Source organism: Lytechinus pictus, unplaced genomic scaffold (genome assembly GCF_037042905.1).
Source record: "Lytechinus pictus isolate F3 Inbred unplaced genomic scaffold, Lp3.0 scaffold_121, whole genome shotgun sequence".
Classification (NCBI taxonomy): domain Eukaryota; kingdom Metazoa; phylum Echinodermata; class Echinoidea; order Temnopleuroida; family Toxopneustidae; genus Lytechinus; species Lytechinus pictus.
The window spans coordinates 17,178-34,837 of NW_026974241.1; the positions used below are offsets into that span (position 1 = coordinate 17,178).

A 17,660-nucleotide genomic window follows, 5' to 3' on the forward strand; every position below is an offset into this window, starting at 1 on the left:
CAAGGGAATATCAAGCAGTGGGATCGCTCGGCCAAGCGCGCGTATCCATTGAATTTTCACAACAAGTTCTCGCGAAACATTTTAAATTCAAGCACAAATCATGAGTGATCTTTCAGGATCAGAGAGTGAATATGATCCTGCCCACTTGTCATCTGATCAAGATTCTCCATGGTCGAATTCAGAGAGTGAGCAAGAAGAAGAATTTGCCAGAGAAAATCAAGTAGAGGCCGGTCCTGATATTCCTGCTGGCATGCAAGCAGCGGGTATTTTGCCGTACCAATTCGAGCCCGAGTTCCAACCAGGGGAAGAAATTCAGAATGTTGGTGCCATCCAAGAAAATGACATTGAGGGTAGACTTGGAAACAACAATTGGTAAGATTATCTCATACATAATCGTATTATTAATACTCCGTAACTAGTACCCTGAGTGTCTGAAAAAGATGTCTCATCTGAGAAGGTCGGATTGGAAGTGACGGAGCACTAGCGTGCGCTGCAGCCGCTGCTACCCGACGCTTCCGGCTGGAAACACAGCTCAGTTACGTTGCTATTAAAAGCCGAAACGAGGCTGGTGAACGGATCTGAGCTGTGGCTGCTGCCCGATGCTTTGACCTGAGCTGAGGCGCTTCGAATTCGATGGAGTGAACTAGGAATCATTTTACTTGACCTAACACTTGGTATCTTGCAGTCTAATAAATGTTTTCATTTTGTTTTTCAAATTTCTGTTGTTCATGCAGGTGTTCATGCAGCGGAGGATGCCAAGCGATGCCTCGAGTTGTCGAGTCGTACTGCTGCAAAGAAGTGGCTCAGGTAGTGGCGATGATGGACCAGTACACTGCTGCAGAACTGAACTGCATCACAGAGCACCCTGGCTTTGAAGGGGTTTGTTTAAATCCGTGGGTTTTAGACACTGCATACTTAGGGTATCGTCAGCAATATGGTGACAGAGCACGGCATGATGCAACTGAAAATGAGTGAGTGTTTTTTCATGAACAATTGCACTTATTTTCTGCAATCTAATATTGGAATAAGAAAAAAATTATAAAAAAAAACATGATTTTTATCAACTCAAAATACTCAATTGTCCTGAATGGTATCATGTTTTATATCATTTAAAATTATGAAAATATGTATCATAAGACATAAGGTAAGTGTTGTAATGAGCTACGGTGATATATATTTTTGAATGGTTATTTCCATTAGCAGTCTTCAATTTTATTCTTTTTTGACTCAGAGGTGTTAACTACAACCCCCTCCTTACTTATGAATCACCTAAAATATATGCACATGTAGTAGTCAGCATAGGCGGGGGGGGGGGAGGGAACGTGTCCCCACCCCCTAAATTTGAGGTGGGGGGACGATCCCCCCTAAATTTTTATTTGATCACCTTTTTTTTGCTTGTCAAAAGATTTTCTTGTCCCCCCCCCCTAAAATTTTGGTTGATAACTTTTTTTATTGGGGGGGGGGGGGTTGCTTGTCAAAAAATGTTGGTAATCCCCCTAGATTTTTTGACTTCCGCCGCTAATGGTAGTCAGTAGGATTTAGGGGAAATTTTAATGATGTAGATTTAGAAATCATGTGATGTTCTGTATCTGATTTACTTATTTTTAATTTCTATTTATTTTTTGTAGGAAACACAGGCACGTTGGCTATCGGCAGCTCGCAAGATGGTGTTGGGGATTTCTAGGGAGATCTGTGCGCGTCCCCCTACCTTCCTGTGCGGTGACTCACATCCGAGCTACTTATCCATCGGACATTTACAGAGGTTTTGAAGATGCGTAGACCTTTTTTATGTTGATTTCAATGAAGGCGCCTCTGAATCAACAGAGACATACATGATTGATTCCATGACAAGGACTGGATGTACTTAAGTCTTAAACATTTTATCGAGTGCCATTATTTTGTGATCTCTCAACTAGAAGTACATGTAATTTGAAAGAAATTTTTTGCCAAGTATACCTGGTGTGTAGAAGAAAATTTCTTTTTGTCACATTTTTGACTGATAAAAAGTCATAAAGATTCTGATGTTTTTATCACTGTGCTAAAGACAAGCACTCAGAGTTGTTTTATTATTGTATGTTTTGATGAAATAACAGGGAAGTGCTGATTGTATTTATTTCTGTTTTCTTTAAATAAAGGTGTTCAAACCAACTTAATTTTCTTGCGTTCTTTTCCAAAGTCAGTTTAGGCAGTCTTACTACAGTCCACTTCTGTTATAATCTTAATATTTATGGCAGCACTCATGCAGTACATATGAAATTGGTACTGGAAAACTGCCTGTCATTATAAATTACTTTATCTGATTATCATTATAACAAGAGTGAACTAATGAAACCAAACATTTTGGGTATGTTTGGCCTATAATCTAGGCAGCGGCTGGTGCTATTGTCTTTTGCTGCCAACTGTTAATGTAAACAAACAACGATTTGCAGCCCACAGCTTATACTACAGTTAGCGTTGGTCAATTTTTTTAAATTATGGTCAACAAATAGGTGTGGAAGTTTCATACTAAAATTATGTGTTGTCTGTTGTTGATAAACAACGGCAACTATTAATGCAGGACCGGAGTGTATAGGCTGTGCTACTTTGTAGCCCACTGTTAACAGTTGAACGCAAAAGACAATGGCAGTAGCCCCGGGCAAGACTACAGGCTAGGAAATGTTGGATGATAGATGAATGATTGAATGTTGCAAAATTGCTTTGACTTAGATGAATATAAGGTAGACTTAGGCAGAGTTATCTGTATTTAAATTCAGAGGTAAGAGCATTGTACAATGTAGATTTGATGGAAGTGGAGAACATGTGAAAGAGGGACAAAAGAGCGATAGTGGAATCTGGGGCCCGTTTCATAAAGAACTGTGACTGTTGTAACTTTGCCATTATGGAAATTACCATGGTAACATTGCTCAGCAGCCAATCAAAATCAAGGTTACCATGGTAGTTGCCATAATGACAAAACTACCAACTGTTGTTACTCTTTATGAAACAGGCCCAAGGGGCAAGAGTGCATGTAAAGAGGAATCCAACCAAGATAAAAAGTTGTTAAAAGAGGGGAAAGAAAAATAATACAATAGGTGAAAGTGTATTATATCGGAGTAACAAGAAAGTTATGAATTTCTGAAAGTTGTAAAAATTTGTAATTTGTATACCATTAACTATCATGGAGGCTTCACCGTATTGATGCTGTCATCTTGATGGAGGGAATATTTTCCATTTGCCCAATATACACAAATGTGTATTGCATAAAAAGTTATTTTTATTCACATTTTTACTTAAAATTATATATGGTATTTTTGCTCAGGAACATAAAAGATGCTGATATTTCAAGTACTACCGGGAGGGGGCCCTACTTATGGGTAATACACAATTCCCTGAGAACTGAGTATACAGCCCATTGGAAAGTTGTCCCTACCACTTGTTATAATTTACTTTCCAAATTGCCAACTTGCAATGTACAGTCTCGGTGATCTCATTTTTAAAACCTACATATAAAAATCCTTTATGGTTGTCAACAATATTCAGTCTAAAATTACAATAGTCCACTCCCATTATAATAAGACTTTCCAGGCCAAATCAATTACCTCTAAATAAATGCGGCATTGATTTTACACTTTATACTTGCATAAAAAATATGCCAATGCACAGTTTAGACATTTGGAGCATTGCAACAAGAGCGTCCTTCCAGTGCACATATAATGGTAGTGGACTGTATTACCATAAACTATGCAGTAGCTGTAGAAAGACAAGAGACAGAATGCTTTTTTTTTTGTTAAAAAATCCTGCAAACTATTATATTCTCAGAGAAGCATTGATTTGCAAGTAGAAATGAGTGCAAGAGACATAAATATGAATAAATATAAGCTGGTCAATAGACATGTTATGGCTTAACTCGTTCAGGACAATCGACCTTAAGTGGTTAAGGTAAATCATTTTTGTTTCAGAGCTCTAAAAATTACACCAGGTACATTAGTAAAAGAGAGAAAAAAAAACTATGCATACATTGCACTCATTGTTGAGTGACCATACTGCCAGGAATTTTATGAGGATAATCTTTAAACTCCTCAAATTGGCAACACATTGGAAGAATTGAAGACCAGAGTTTTTCATCGAAATTGGCGTTTAAAAAATATTATCCAAGTTCCAAACCATGTATGTTGGTTTCAAAGACATCACATTCAATTGGAAGCATGTAGCATTAAAATAAATATTGCTGTTGCCCATTTGAGGAACGAAATGTGATCACTTTAGTTGTTAATTAATTCCTGTCCTGAATGGGTCAAGATAAGTATAACCATGGAGGTAGTTTACAGAGTTGCTTGTACAAATGCTTGAAAAAATTGGGGGGAAAAAAATGTTTTCCAATTTTAGTAGATGTTACATCAGGGAAGATTTTGGAAGCTACCTGAATCATCAAATTCAGCTGTTTAAAACATGGAACACTTTGAAATGCATTTCAAATGTATTTCTACCACTTCACCTACATTTATAAACACAATAACATTCATACAAAGAAATATCTATGTAATACATGCTATATAACTTCTTACAGAGTTGCTTGTAAAAATGCTTTAAAAAAATGTTTTCTGATTTTAGTAGCCGTTGCTTCAGGTCATGCAAGATTTTTTTTAAGCTACACGACACATATCCGAGTCATCAAATTCAGCTGGCTAAAACGTGAAATACTTTGACATGCATATCAAATGTACTTCAACTACTTCATCTACATTTATAAATACAATCACATTTATGTAAAGAAATATCTACTTATTACATGCAAATAACACAGTAGAGAAAACATTCTGATAATGCTCTTAAATCTTCAAAATTTTATACAATTATTGCAGTTACTAGTATTCCGAAATTGTATAGACCATGAAAGTTTTCTTTTGGAAACCACTGTTGGAGCTACAGTGGTCGTAACCGGCCAGCATGAGAGATTTTGAACCACAACTCATCATGATAATCATTGACCAACGTTTCAAATGAATAGTATTTCTAACAAAACTCCTTGCAAAGAAGAATTGTACATGTGTTACTGTTGAACAAATCTTTCCCAACAATATTTCCTTAAAATTATGTAACTGATCACTCACAAGTATGTGGTCGACTTTACTGTTGAACAAAACTTAAACAAATATAATTCCATAATAGATATGATTCTTTTTGTTTAATAATTTTGAAGCAAAGGTATCAAATTGCTCAGTCATCTGTTTTGCCTTCACAATGTTATTTGTACAACTACATGTACATCAGAGATGTATGTCTTCATATAAAATTCGCTAAAAAATATAGTTCATCAGATGAAAATGGCATGTTTAATCATAAGGAATCTTTTCTTCAATAGAGTAACTAAATTTTCTCTTAAATGAACTTATGTGTTCAATCTTTCATTCGTTCCAATTTATCATGAAGCTGTATACGATATTAGCATGATAGGGTTTACAGTTCGCTTATTTTAATTAAAACGACTTCGGTGATCCTGAACAAGTTCCTCCTTGGGAGGAAAGGTATATTCACTGCATAAAGATGGCGGGGCTTCCTTCCTCTCTGGCAGTTGAGATGATCCTGTGCACAATCGTCTGACCTCATCCATCAGATCATCAACAAATTCTGAGATACAAAAAGGTTAAAAAGTGAGGTTCAACATGTACAGGTCAGCTAGACCAGCTAATGGATATACAAATATGTTGGATGGTATTGATTTACCAGTGTTTTTCTTATGCCATGTTAGTATGCTATAAAATGTACCACCAATGGGCATCAAGGAAAAAAAAAAGCTCTTTAATCTTTATAGATTATATTGTTGAGAACAGTTATAGTGATCAACATAACACATGAGAAAAGTAGGATTTAACTGATGTTACTCTAGTAATGAATCATTGCCATGGAATCATCCTTTTTCATAATATGTTTCTGATATGATGATGAACCTATAGTCGATAACACACAGAACAAAATAAACTCACTGAATGTTTTTGCTTCCTTAACAGCTTTCACTGATGCCTTCCCTGGCTTGTACTTTGGTTTGCTGACCATGTACCGCTTGTCCCCTTTCAACGTTTTTGCCTGCTGTCGGTTGCCATTTTCATTGAAGTCCATAGCAGCAAGTCTGAGCCTGAATGATAACCAGAAAATAAATGCACATAGTAAAAGCATGTCTAATACAGTGCGTAAACACAATGCAACATGCAAATTGCTTTTATTTTTCACCCGGTTTAACTCAGAAGATTTTTCATTCTTGCACAAGAAAAACAGTTCAAAGAAAGGATACCAAAAAGTCACTTATCAGGGCTATCTGAATTTTAAACATAAAACTGTCTGCTCTTTCATTTGATACCCATACCACATGGAATGATCACGAAATACCAAAGTTAAGTTTATTCAAACTAATGCTTGAATTTTAATTTTATAAAATGAATGTGGCCTCTTACCACTAGCGTACCTACGGGGGGGACGAGCAACAACCCATACAAAATACATATCACTGCCCCCCCCCCCTGACGAGCTTGAAAGACCTTTTATGCCCCCCCCCCCCTGACGAACTTGAATACCTTTATTGCCCCCCCTGACGAGCTTGAAGACCTTTTTTTTTTTTTTTTGCTTTTTCAATTTTTTTTCAATAACCTTTATTTTTTATTGAAGACCTTTTTTTTCTTTCTTTTTTTCTGGTACAATAACCTTTTATTTTTCATTGAAGACCTTTTTTTTCTTTTTTTTTTCTGGTACAATAACCTTTTATTTTTTATTGAAGACCTTTTTTTTTTTTTTTTTTTGGCGGCCGATTTTGCCCCCCCCCCCCCCCTGTGGAAAATCCTAGGTACGCCACTGCCTCTTACTATCTGTCAGACTTTTTTTGGGGGGGGGGGTTATAAAACCATTTGCATTATTCCATATGGGTTTTAATCCAAACATTAGATCTACCCTTTTTAATAGAGTCCTATAAATATCCACTTTTGCTTGGAATTACCCACATTATTTTGTGTGTATGCTAAATAAAGAAACATGGTCCAATGTAACTCTTCTCATAGAATATATAGTGCATTTACCTGCTAGTCATTCCTTCATACGAATAGGACTTCAGCTTGGGCGCATACCGGTTCACCAGACTGTGATATGACTCCAGGGAAGATGTCTGTTGGTCTCCAGACAACTTTTTCACATCGTTCAACAACATGGTGCTTTGCACGATACCTGTTAGTTTTTCACAGACTTTTGTGCCTGAAAAATGGATACAAAAGGAGCGGAATCATTAAACAATTGTTGCCTTAGGTAACCAGTGTATCATGCTTAATGAGCAGGTAACGTCATAATTACAGTTTTCAAAATGGAAAAAATGCAATAAAATTGAATCAACATACTTTATGAGAGTAATGGCATAAATTGATAATGAATGGTATTGGTAGGTAAGGAAAATACAATATTCATAAGGTTTGATTTTTCTTGTTTCATATGATACAGATCTAACATTAAACAAATGAATCTTATTCATGAATTTACCTGGTGTGAGCCATTTTTTCTTGCGACCTTGAGCTTGCAAGTCACCATGAAGACACTTGGGAAAGACTTCAGAATGACCTTCATGGATCCCTTGGATGTGGTTCATAAGAGACTTCCACTTGGCCACCCTCAGATCGTCTTCATCCTCTTCACAAGTTGCAGCCACCCAATACATGTGGTTGGTGATGCTTGGTTCCCATTGCACAAGTTCTTCACAATCCTTTTGCTTCGCCAAGGCATGCACCTTCTTTCCAACACCTAATATAGGTAATAAAAAATATACCAAAACTAAAAACAAAAACAACAAAAATGCCTTAATTGATGACATCATGCGAAATGTTTATCATAGATAACTGCCTCACGTATTTATATGAAAAACCAAATGCAAGCATGATGCAAAAGAGAAACAAGGAGATGGAATGTGAAATAGAAGCATTAATTTTTGGACTAAATCACTACTCGCTTCACATGAAATGACATCACAGAATTCAGGCCTTTGACAAGTGAGATACTGCTGTTTTTTGAAGCTCGCTAATTTGAGTGCTTGTAAAGCAAAAAACTCACTTGGTAAGCAATTAAATTAGATAAAACTCACATTGTTTTCTGAGTACTTGCAGCATTCTAGCAGTGTATAGTTGCTTTTGCTTAGGACCAGGAGTTTAAGCACTAAATATTTAATCATAAACAAGTCGAATTAATATTTCATTTTAAATATATTTTGCAAGACACAAATGTATGATAATTACTCACCTTTGGATACATGCCAGACATCATACACATGAATAATGTGTGGAAGTGTGATTCTGATGTATTTGGCAAGTTGTCTATGTCGGTCCGTTACCAACTTCCTGATTACTAGTCCCTTGTCATCAAGAAAGTTGACAACTCTCTTGAAACCTTCCAACTCCATGTGGTACGAACCCTTCACCTCATTACTCTATGAAAAAACAAAATACAAAATATAAATCAACATTGCATAACACACAATAGTGATAACATGAAATAACAGTTTGGGGCTGGAACATCAAAATAGCCTTTAAATTTAATCAATTTAAATTGGCAGACATGAATATAATAAGTAACCAAGACAAGAGGAATTGTGTTTCAACTTAACCCGTCTTGGCAAAAATGCAGATTCTTTATATTTACTTTCTATTTCATGAAATAAAACTAGGCACTTGTGGTCATATGTATCATGGGAACATGAACTAAGGACAGAAAATCAGACCCACCTGAACCAGCTGAAAATCAACAATCTTGTTGACATTCAATTCTAGGGCAGTGTATACCCCAAACTTTGCAGAATGTCCTGGACTGTCCGCTCTCCCATCTCCCCCAATGGTGAGTGGCAGACCCCGTTCACACAGTTCAGTGAGCAGATGGTTCTGTTGCTTCTGCCATTGATTGGTGATAGCTGGATGCAAAACTTTCTGCTGGTGTCGGAAGAAAGTCCTGCGTGTGTGCGTTGCTACGTTAAAATGCTTCAGCACTCGCAGCGACTCACTGGGGCTCCCGCCAGCAAACAGGATTGCCGCTGACAGCTGGAGGTTGCCAGCAGGATAGGGGCCTATCCATGGCTGGCTCTCCCATGTTGTCGACTTCTGGTCACAAGACAGGCACTCCCTTGTCACAGAAAGGAGGCTTCCAACTTCCCTCTTTACAAGGGACACATTTGCAGACTTGCAGGATGGGCAAAACTGCAACAGCTCCAAAAGCTTAGACTCGTATACAATGTATTTTTTTTCCTTGTGTGGAGGAATACCTTGGGCTGGGGCTTCCCATGTGGCCTTTTTGCTTGATCGCCTTTTCCTGTATTTGAAATAAAAGACAAAAAATAAAATTGTTTAGAAATACAAAAAAAATCCTAAAAGACGATGTAAGAATTTCATCAGCCTGCTGTTGCTGTAATATATAAGAAAAATTATCTAAAATGCTTTATTTATTAAATCACTATGATATGTGTCTGAGGTTTTTCTCAAAAGAATTTACAGTACTAGTATTGATTTTGAACAGGATAATGAAAGAACTAACCGTTTTCTCTGTCTTTTTTGTGGCTTGGCAATAACACGCTCATCTGATGATGAAGATGAAGATGATGGTGGTTTGTATCCAGGTGAGGAGGGTTCTGCGGCGTCACTTTCTGGAGATGATAACCTTTCTTCCTCCGCTTCCTTCGCATCAACTTTCTCTTCTGGTATATCCCCTTTGTCAAAAGAGGTCCCTCTTGAAATAAAGGCTGGAATATCGGGTGGTATCTGTGAACCTGTGTTCTGCAGAAGTACAACCCTTTGGGACCCTGAAAATGTCCATGTATATTTTACTTTTACTTTGGTTGTGAAACAAATTTTCAGACATAGGGGAACACAACATATCTGCAATCCAGGGTGTAAGTTATCTGTGGCCCGGACTACTGCGTAGGACTTATTCTTCAAGTGGAATTGCAACATTTACACCTTCAAATTGGTACCCGTAACTTATCTTTCTAGCAACATTGTGAATAATATGTGACATACTGAGCATGACTCCTGTTAATGGTTTTGGTACTGCGCATATGCAAATCAGCAAAATCGCTTGCAAGTATCCAAAAATATACAAGGAACACAGAATGATGCAGTATTCTATTAAATGTAAATGTATAATAGCTATAGATGTTCATGACTATCATAGCCAAGTTAATTAAACTACATGACACTGATTCTGTCAGATTGGGAATGAATATCAGTAATTCAATATTTATAGCCTCAATAAATATATTATCTAGAGCATATGTTTACAAAAACTTTCCACAACTTAGCAGCACCAGCCTCAAAAGGAAAATTGACAATATAGATAAACAGATGAAAAATAAACTTACGTTTAACTCTTGTTGCTACAGAGACCTGTATCCCAACAGAGGTTGTATGGCCATGCTGCTGAAATTCCATAGCTGGATCTTTGAACGGCTGTTAATTGGATATCAATACAGTAGCCAAAATATGCTGAATACATGTACATACCACTACCAGTGACATGCAAAAAAATTATATACATAAATAAAGTATGGTTTCCAGCACAAATACTAATCAAAACTACACCTGAATCAATTTTGGGATAAACTGTAATTTCAGTCACAGCCAGGTATGTTAAGACTTGGAAGACAAGTATTATGAGTTTTTCATGAACCATATGTCTTGTTTGAATCACATGCATAAAGGTTTTGGTTTCTTTGGAAAGAAAAAAATGTCAATATAATTTACATGTATCCTAAATTCTGCTAAATTCATTGTGGTTGATAATTTACTCAATATTATCCCTTATTTGCTGCTAAATTACCTTTTATGTTTGTTTGCTTTCATGTCTTTTCACGGGGAGGGGGTGCACAATTTGAAAACAAATTTATACCTGTTCATCAAAGGATTCTTCAGACTCAGATGAATGTTCATCTGTCCATTGGCTGCATCCTGGCTCATCAGTGTCTGATGGACTTTCCATTGATGCAGGCTCCACTGCTGACCCTTGCTCCTCAGCATCCCTAGCTTCAACAGATGTTGACAGCAATTCATCCAGCATCTGTGAGAATAATTTAAATAAAAAATGAGAGAAAAATATACACAATAGCCATGTGTTCTTATTTCTAAAATAATAAACTTAAGGAATTAATAACATATTAACATGCTAATTTCAGCCTTAAGTTTGGGCTGTGTAACATGTATTTTTTTTAATATGAAATAAACCATGATTGAATTGAATGGAATTAGAAATCATCTTCCTTCAGATCTATTTTTCATTCAGACCTCAGTTAGATTTCACTACCTACTTTATGATGTATGGCAGTGAGTACAAACTGTTGCAAAGTCACCCTACATAATTTCATATATGCATTGTATGGAGTAATCATTGGTGGGATAAGAAAGTCCAAATATTACATTTTAAATTTTCAGTACGAGAAATTAGATGTATGCATATTTATGCAAATTGGAGCACCTAATTTGCTTAATTGGTAAAATGAGCATTAAGTATTTATTACAATTATTAAAAATCATAGAAAATAAAAAAAGTGAGAAATTAAACATTGGTGGGACATGGAACCTCTAACGCTCTAACATTTTATTATTGAGGGCTATCTATATTAATATGCAAATTAAGTAATGTCAAAAGACAAAATGATCTATATGTAATACTTTGGGGACATTTTAAAACTTATTTCCCGGAGTACAATACTTGCATTATTGCATCTTTAGGCAGACTTTCTGACTTATCAAGTATAAAAATGTAATACCACGAAAATAATCAAAAATACAAATTCGTTTTTTTTTCAAATAAAATTGTCAATTCATTCATTCCACTGTATCTTCAACCATGACAATTGAGATGTTTCATTGTATTTATATCTCATTCAACCAAATAACTTAATTTAATTATATTTTGCACATTGTATCTCTACATTAATCCCTGTATTGTAATTATTAAATCAATTCAGTTATGTTGTATTTGCTATCACAAAGATAATTTTCATGCCTTATTGTATATCCAAATCAATTCTTATAGAGCCCAATAGTTCATCCCATTTTCATTATTTCTGTACACTCTTTAAAAAAATTTTATTTCTATCAAAAAAAATTTCTTCTAAAAAATATAGATCTACATGTATAGCTCCATGGTATAAACTATTTCTACAATCATTATTGTGAATCTTTTAACTCTGTATATTATTGCATGAACAATTTTGTCCAAACTTATAATATCATGTTGTTTAGAAGGTTCCTTTCATGCAGATTTGTTTACCCTTCTCATGACTTTGTAAAACAAACACTGAATTGAATTCATTTCTTTTCCATTAAAATATACAAAATCAAGACAAAGAAACATTACAAAACATAAAAATGAGACAATATACAATATGATATTAGGCCTGGAATCTGGATCTGGAATAAAAAAAAAAACTTTTTGGCTTTTTAAAAAAAAGGTAAAAATAATCTAACGTTTTAATTCCCAGGGTAGCCACTTCAGTTAGGAAACTGTTCTACCACCGGGCCCTGCATAACATAATAATTAATACCTGAATGTAATTGTAATTATTATCCTTCTCCAATCTAAATGCTGAGTGCCTAGTATTTTAGTAAGGCAGGAGGTCCCTTTTTTAATGACTCGGTCGGGTATCGAACCCAAGACCTCCCGTTCATGAGGCAGGCGCTTTACCACTAGAGCCACCATACCCCCAAAAGAGTTTGTATATTTCCTTACTTGAGAAATGAACCACAATGGCACAAACAACTGAAACAAGAAAACTTTTAGACCTAACGTTGGGCCTACTGTACCTCTTCACAGCACTAGCCACGTACTACAATGTAGATCCTGTCTTGAAATACAACTCACAATTAATAGGATTTCTAATTCGCAACAGAAATTTAGAATTCGTAGACCTGTTTCCAATGTCATGAATGTGGAGCCTGGACTCTTGAGGAAAGTTTGAGGATCACTTCAATTTCCTTTTTTATTTTCGAGGCGTATCCTATGGCAAGTTCCCCCAAGTCTACGCACACGCGTATCAGCGCAATTCTAGTAAAAGAAGATACGCAACGAGCACGAGCTCTACACATGCAATACCTAGCCATAGCCTAGGTCTACAGGCTGACAGGTATTTAAAAAAAAATCTGACTCAAAATGATGGATTTAGGGCATTTCATGTGACGGCATCAAAATGCAGCCTTTCTCATCAAAATCCCCGAATCGTGTGCAAAGATTGAGTGCGCAGACATGGGCTCGGGGTAGGCCTACCATTTTTTGACAAATCTGAAAATTACAGTAGGCCTACGAGGTTTTTCCAAGAAAATCCTATAGGCCTATTTTCTTTCATTTTTTTAATGAGAAATTTAGTACAATTACTAAAATACTAATAATAATATAAGGAACATTATTAACGGAAAGATTTTGTTAATAAATAATAAGAAGAAATTCATGTTAATCTAAACTCAAATTGTTTGATGCGCAGACTTGGGGCCCACCATCATAAACACCTTCAAAATAAAAAATAAATAAAATAAGGAAATTGACGTGATCCTCACACTTTCCGTCGTTGAACTTGAACTGACTGACCACAACAATTGCAAAGATAAACTTTAAACAAAGTCTATTACTAATAGATAATATGCTCACCCTCATTTTCTTTCGTTTGTCCGCTGCTGTCCGTGACCCACTCCTCTTTACTTGCATTGATGACCCACTCTTTATTTTAGGCACAGCGTCGGGCTTCAGCCGCCGGGTCCTCTTCATGCCAAAAGCAGCATGCAACCCGTCATCAAAATCCGCATCTTCGAAGTGGCTACTGCACACCACGCTCCAGTCACTGGGGCCGCTCCAATTTGCTCGGGTCAACTTCACTTTCGAGACCCATATTCTGCGTAAATTTGCATCTTTGGGAAACAAATGCAAGCTGGCACCATCCTTCGTAGTGTTGCTGCAACCTCCGACGATGCATCTCGCCGGCATCTTGATATTATCGCAAATATCACAAATGTACAAAACTTTTCCAAAAAGAACTCGGTAAACTTTCTCAACAATACAGCGCTACAATACGTAAACATAATAGACGAAAACTTTTTACGTGCGCGATGATCGAGTTTGCAGAGCTGCCAGATTCCCTTGATGACGTATAGTCACGTGACTAGCGAGCTCGAGAGTTTTCGATCTTTTTCTGGAGGCGGGGCTTATGAGCGTGAGAAACTATGAAATTAACTTCTAAAACCAGCAATATCTTATTAATCCTAGATAAATAAATCATATTAATAATGTTAAAATTCTTAGAAAAACAATTGAAAACTAATAAGAGCAAAATATAGTTGCATGACTCAGAACCTTTAAGCCTCCCACCTCTCCAACTACTCAAGCTTCTCAACTCTTTCTGATTTCCAGTCCTTTTGAGAAATACACTCATTTCCGAAAATTACTCTACTTTCTAACCTCCACTTTCTCGCCTATCCATTTTAATTCTACCTCTATTCTGCATTTTTACTTTTCTTTTTTTGTGTGTGTGTGTTTAAAAAAAAATTGTCCTCCACATCACATGGACATTGCCTCTTGGTTGATTTGAAGAAAATCTTCCGGGGTGGGTGGGAAGGGTTAATTTAGCCGCATATGACACGTACTCTCTACTACACAATTGGCAGAAGTTTACATTTTATGTGTAAGTTGGGGAGTTGCCAATTTAGTCATACTATTTTCACTGATTAAAGGTAATTAAAAGTACCTGTCAGAGACCTTTAACGCCTACATATTTGTCCTTGATTTCTTTAACCTTTACGTTTGTTTCGTGACCATCAAACCTCAACGACTTTATTTGATTTGTGGTTTTTTTTCTATATCAACTACTCAAGGAAAAGATTTGCTCAGTGAAGCAGAGATATAAAATTGATAATATCCCATAGGTATAAGAGGGAGTCAAATACTTAAAACAATAATATCATTGTCGCTATAAGCATAGGACGGGAAATAAAATATAAGAGCGTTTTCATAAGTTTTCTGTGTATACAATTTACATGTTATATATAATCAAGTTTTAAACAGAGATGCAGAATGAAATGTAATTGGACAGATTACACAATCAAGGTAATGGAATTACAATAAATGTCGATCCATAAACATGAGTAAAAAAAATCCTTACTAATTTATAAGCTACCTCAATGTCATTCAAAACTTTAATTAGAGGACTGGTGACGTTTCAGCTGAGTCTATATATTAATAAATAGCTGAGTCTATATATTGATAAATAGGTTTTTAAGAAAAAGCAAGGAGATACGACCTCTAAACCCCCTTGGAATAAGGCAGTAGCGCAATTAGCCCATAATAAATTTAGGCGGCAAGACATGGTGTATGGGGCCCAATTAAAAAAAGTTGCGATTGAGTGAAGCGAGCGAGCAAAAATGTTGACCTGTTTCAATACAAAAATCTAATTTTGTTATATATTTTGACTTATTCAGAGAAATAATATCATTTTTCCTTTCATTCCCCTTTCTTTCTCTTTCCCTTTTTTTCTTGGTCGTCATGTTTTTTAGGGCGGATTCATGGCCCGAGCCCCCCTTCCCATCTTTACGCAAGTGGATTAAGCACCCCTTATTTCAATTTTCTAATAATTGTTAAAGATCATGTTATCATAAAACGGCAAAGAAGATCATCCAGAAGCATGAGAAGTATAAGCAATAAAATTGTTCACTATGAGGGACATTCTGTATTCCATTCAAAGAAAAATGACAATACATAATGTTATGATATTGATAATATATTATCACTGAATAACATTTCATGTATCATTTGAATGTCGTTAACTATTAAAGAGTTTATGTAATGGAAATGACCATGAAAACCTACAAGTTAGAGTGCTTCTAATTTTCTGGTCAATTTTTCAAAAGATTTCAGTTCGCGCTTTGGGTTCTTATTAATATTTACATGTACATAGTACCTAGTCTTGTTGTAGAAATGAGCTTAAAAAAAAAAGATCAGCTGGAAGGATTGACCCCCCCCCCGCTGGCCTTCATATGTGGGGCTTGGGACCCCCCAAAAAAAAATGAATGAAGGAGAATTTTTGCTCGCTCATTCGCAACTTTTTATAAATTTTGCCCTTTATAAAATTATTATGCTAACCCTTAAAAATTTTTGCTTAAAAATAAGCAGCAATTACTTTAGAATGGATACAATTTTCATCACACTGGATAAATAAAAATGCCCAAAAGAAATGCCCAATGTTGTTTGGACACAAAATTACCCTCATGGAGCCACTGACCCCCCCCCCCCTCTAAATAAAAAAAAATCCCTCAGAGAAAATTTGTATCAGTCATCCCCCCCCCCGCTACCATGAACACCGATCGACACCCATACTTCAGTCGCCAACCGACCACGTACAAAATAACAAGCCCTTTGAATACATACCCTTATTCAAATATAATTTCAGAAAGACTGATGCCTGATACAAAAGAACATCTTGCATGCTGAACCACCTGCTGAACCGGATCCAATTTACGAAAGAAAAGAAAATCGTTACCTTGTAAAATGATTTACCACTATCAGGGAATGCTTGTTTGCTGTATGAATTTCATCACGTACACTTACTTCATGGGCTGGTGCGTTTTATATGCTATCCTACCACCAATCTACGTACGGGTGAACTTTCTCACGATAAAACACCATTATTTTCCAAACTTCCAAATAAAGCATCTATTTGTTTATCAATTTTTTTCAAATCGTATGTGGTTGATAAACTTCTTGCGAATCAAGTAAATGTCAATAAATGTGGTCAGCGTTTACGCACTTGCCATTCTTAATTATAAATAGATTGATTTGTTTTGACAGGTGTTTATTGCTATCTGAAACAGCCCCCCCCAAAAAAAAAAAAAAATGTCAATCAATTTCGTCGAAAGTTGGTGGACTGGGATAGCAGATCATCTGAAGATTTGCACCGGACAAACAATTGCAAATAATTATGTCGTTGCACATGTGCAAGAGATTCCAATGCAGTCCCGGTCTACCAACTTTCGATAAAAGCCTCCCAGCTCTCCATTGTGATTTAACTTGCATTTTCAAAGGAATTGGTGCGTTGTAGAGAGTTCCCCCGTAGTAAATGCGAAAACTCTCTATTTTCTCCTTTAAGAATTAAAATTAAGTGTCAAATTATAATATAAAAGATGTACTTATCATAAATTTAAAATCTTACCACGATAATTCCAACTTTCGATTTTCCTGGAAGCAAAATCCTCAAAACCATCAAAAACTTTTCCCTTTGGTTAATTACAGAATTATCACCTCAACGATCTTTTCCTTGCTATTCCCGGGCTAATCACGTGAGCGAGAAAAGAAACCAAACCAATAACTTCACGACAGAGTATATTTCCTTTTATAAAATCACCACAATGCACTGGACGGTCTCGAGGTATATTCATAATGATATAAGTGAATCCAGACATAATGATCTCAGTGAAACAAAAATAATAATTCCAATGGAAACTTTTCGCATCAATGTTAGAAGTTTAAAATCGCTCCATTTCCCGATACCCACTTTCTTGCAAAGAACCTCAATTCCAGATGAGCAGAGCATGCGCAAATTCTCAGACATGCTTTTGAGAGACTCATCAGAGAGTGAGAATACATGGTTTACCGTAAATTCACTACACTCTTGAGTTTTGTTCACTGTTCGTAGA

At 36.1% G+C, this 17,660-nt stretch overlaps 2 protein-coding genes across 3 annotated transcripts; one reads left to right on the forward strand and one right to left on the reverse strand.

Moving 5' to 3' along the window:
* The first annotated feature begins 5 nt into the window (after nucleotides 1–5).
* On the forward strand, nucleotides 6–2,148 carry LOC135158763 (uncharacterized). The gene is made up of 3 exons (XM_064115483.1): nucleotides 6–372; nucleotides 735–971; nucleotides 1,629–2,148. Exons 1-3 carry the CDS (start codon nucleotides 101–103, stop codon nucleotides 1,777–1,779), a joined length of 660 nt encoding a protein of 219 aa, XP_063971553.1. The 5' UTR covers nucleotides 6–100; the 3' UTR covers nucleotides 1,780–2,148.
* Nucleotides 2,149–3,765: 1,617 nt separating this feature from the next.
* LOC135158764 (uncharacterized) lies at nucleotides 3,766–14,064 on the reverse strand. Of its 2 annotated transcripts, none has more exons than XM_064115485.1 (10): nucleotides 13,630–14,064; nucleotides 10,876–11,043; nucleotides 10,349–10,436; nucleotides 9,526–9,730; nucleotides 8,727–9,303; nucleotides 8,245–8,431; nucleotides 7,495–7,752; nucleotides 7,044–7,215; nucleotides 5,964–6,112; nucleotides 3,766–5,607 (listed from the first exon to the last, which is right to left on the reverse strand). In XM_064115485.1, exons 1-10 carry the CDS (start codon nucleotides 13,960–13,962, stop codon nucleotides 5,453–5,455), a joined length of 2,292 nt encoding a protein of 763 aa, XP_063971555.1. In that variant the 5' UTR covers nucleotides 13,963–14,064; the 3' UTR covers nucleotides 3,766–5,452. The 2 variants fall into 2 exon arrangements, with proteins under 2 accessions (XP_063971555.1, XP_063971554.1); XM_064115484.1 differs by having other exon boundaries at nucleotides 9,526–9,790; nucleotides 13,630–14,049.
* Between the last annotated feature and the right edge of the window lie 3,596 nt (nucleotides 14,065–17,660).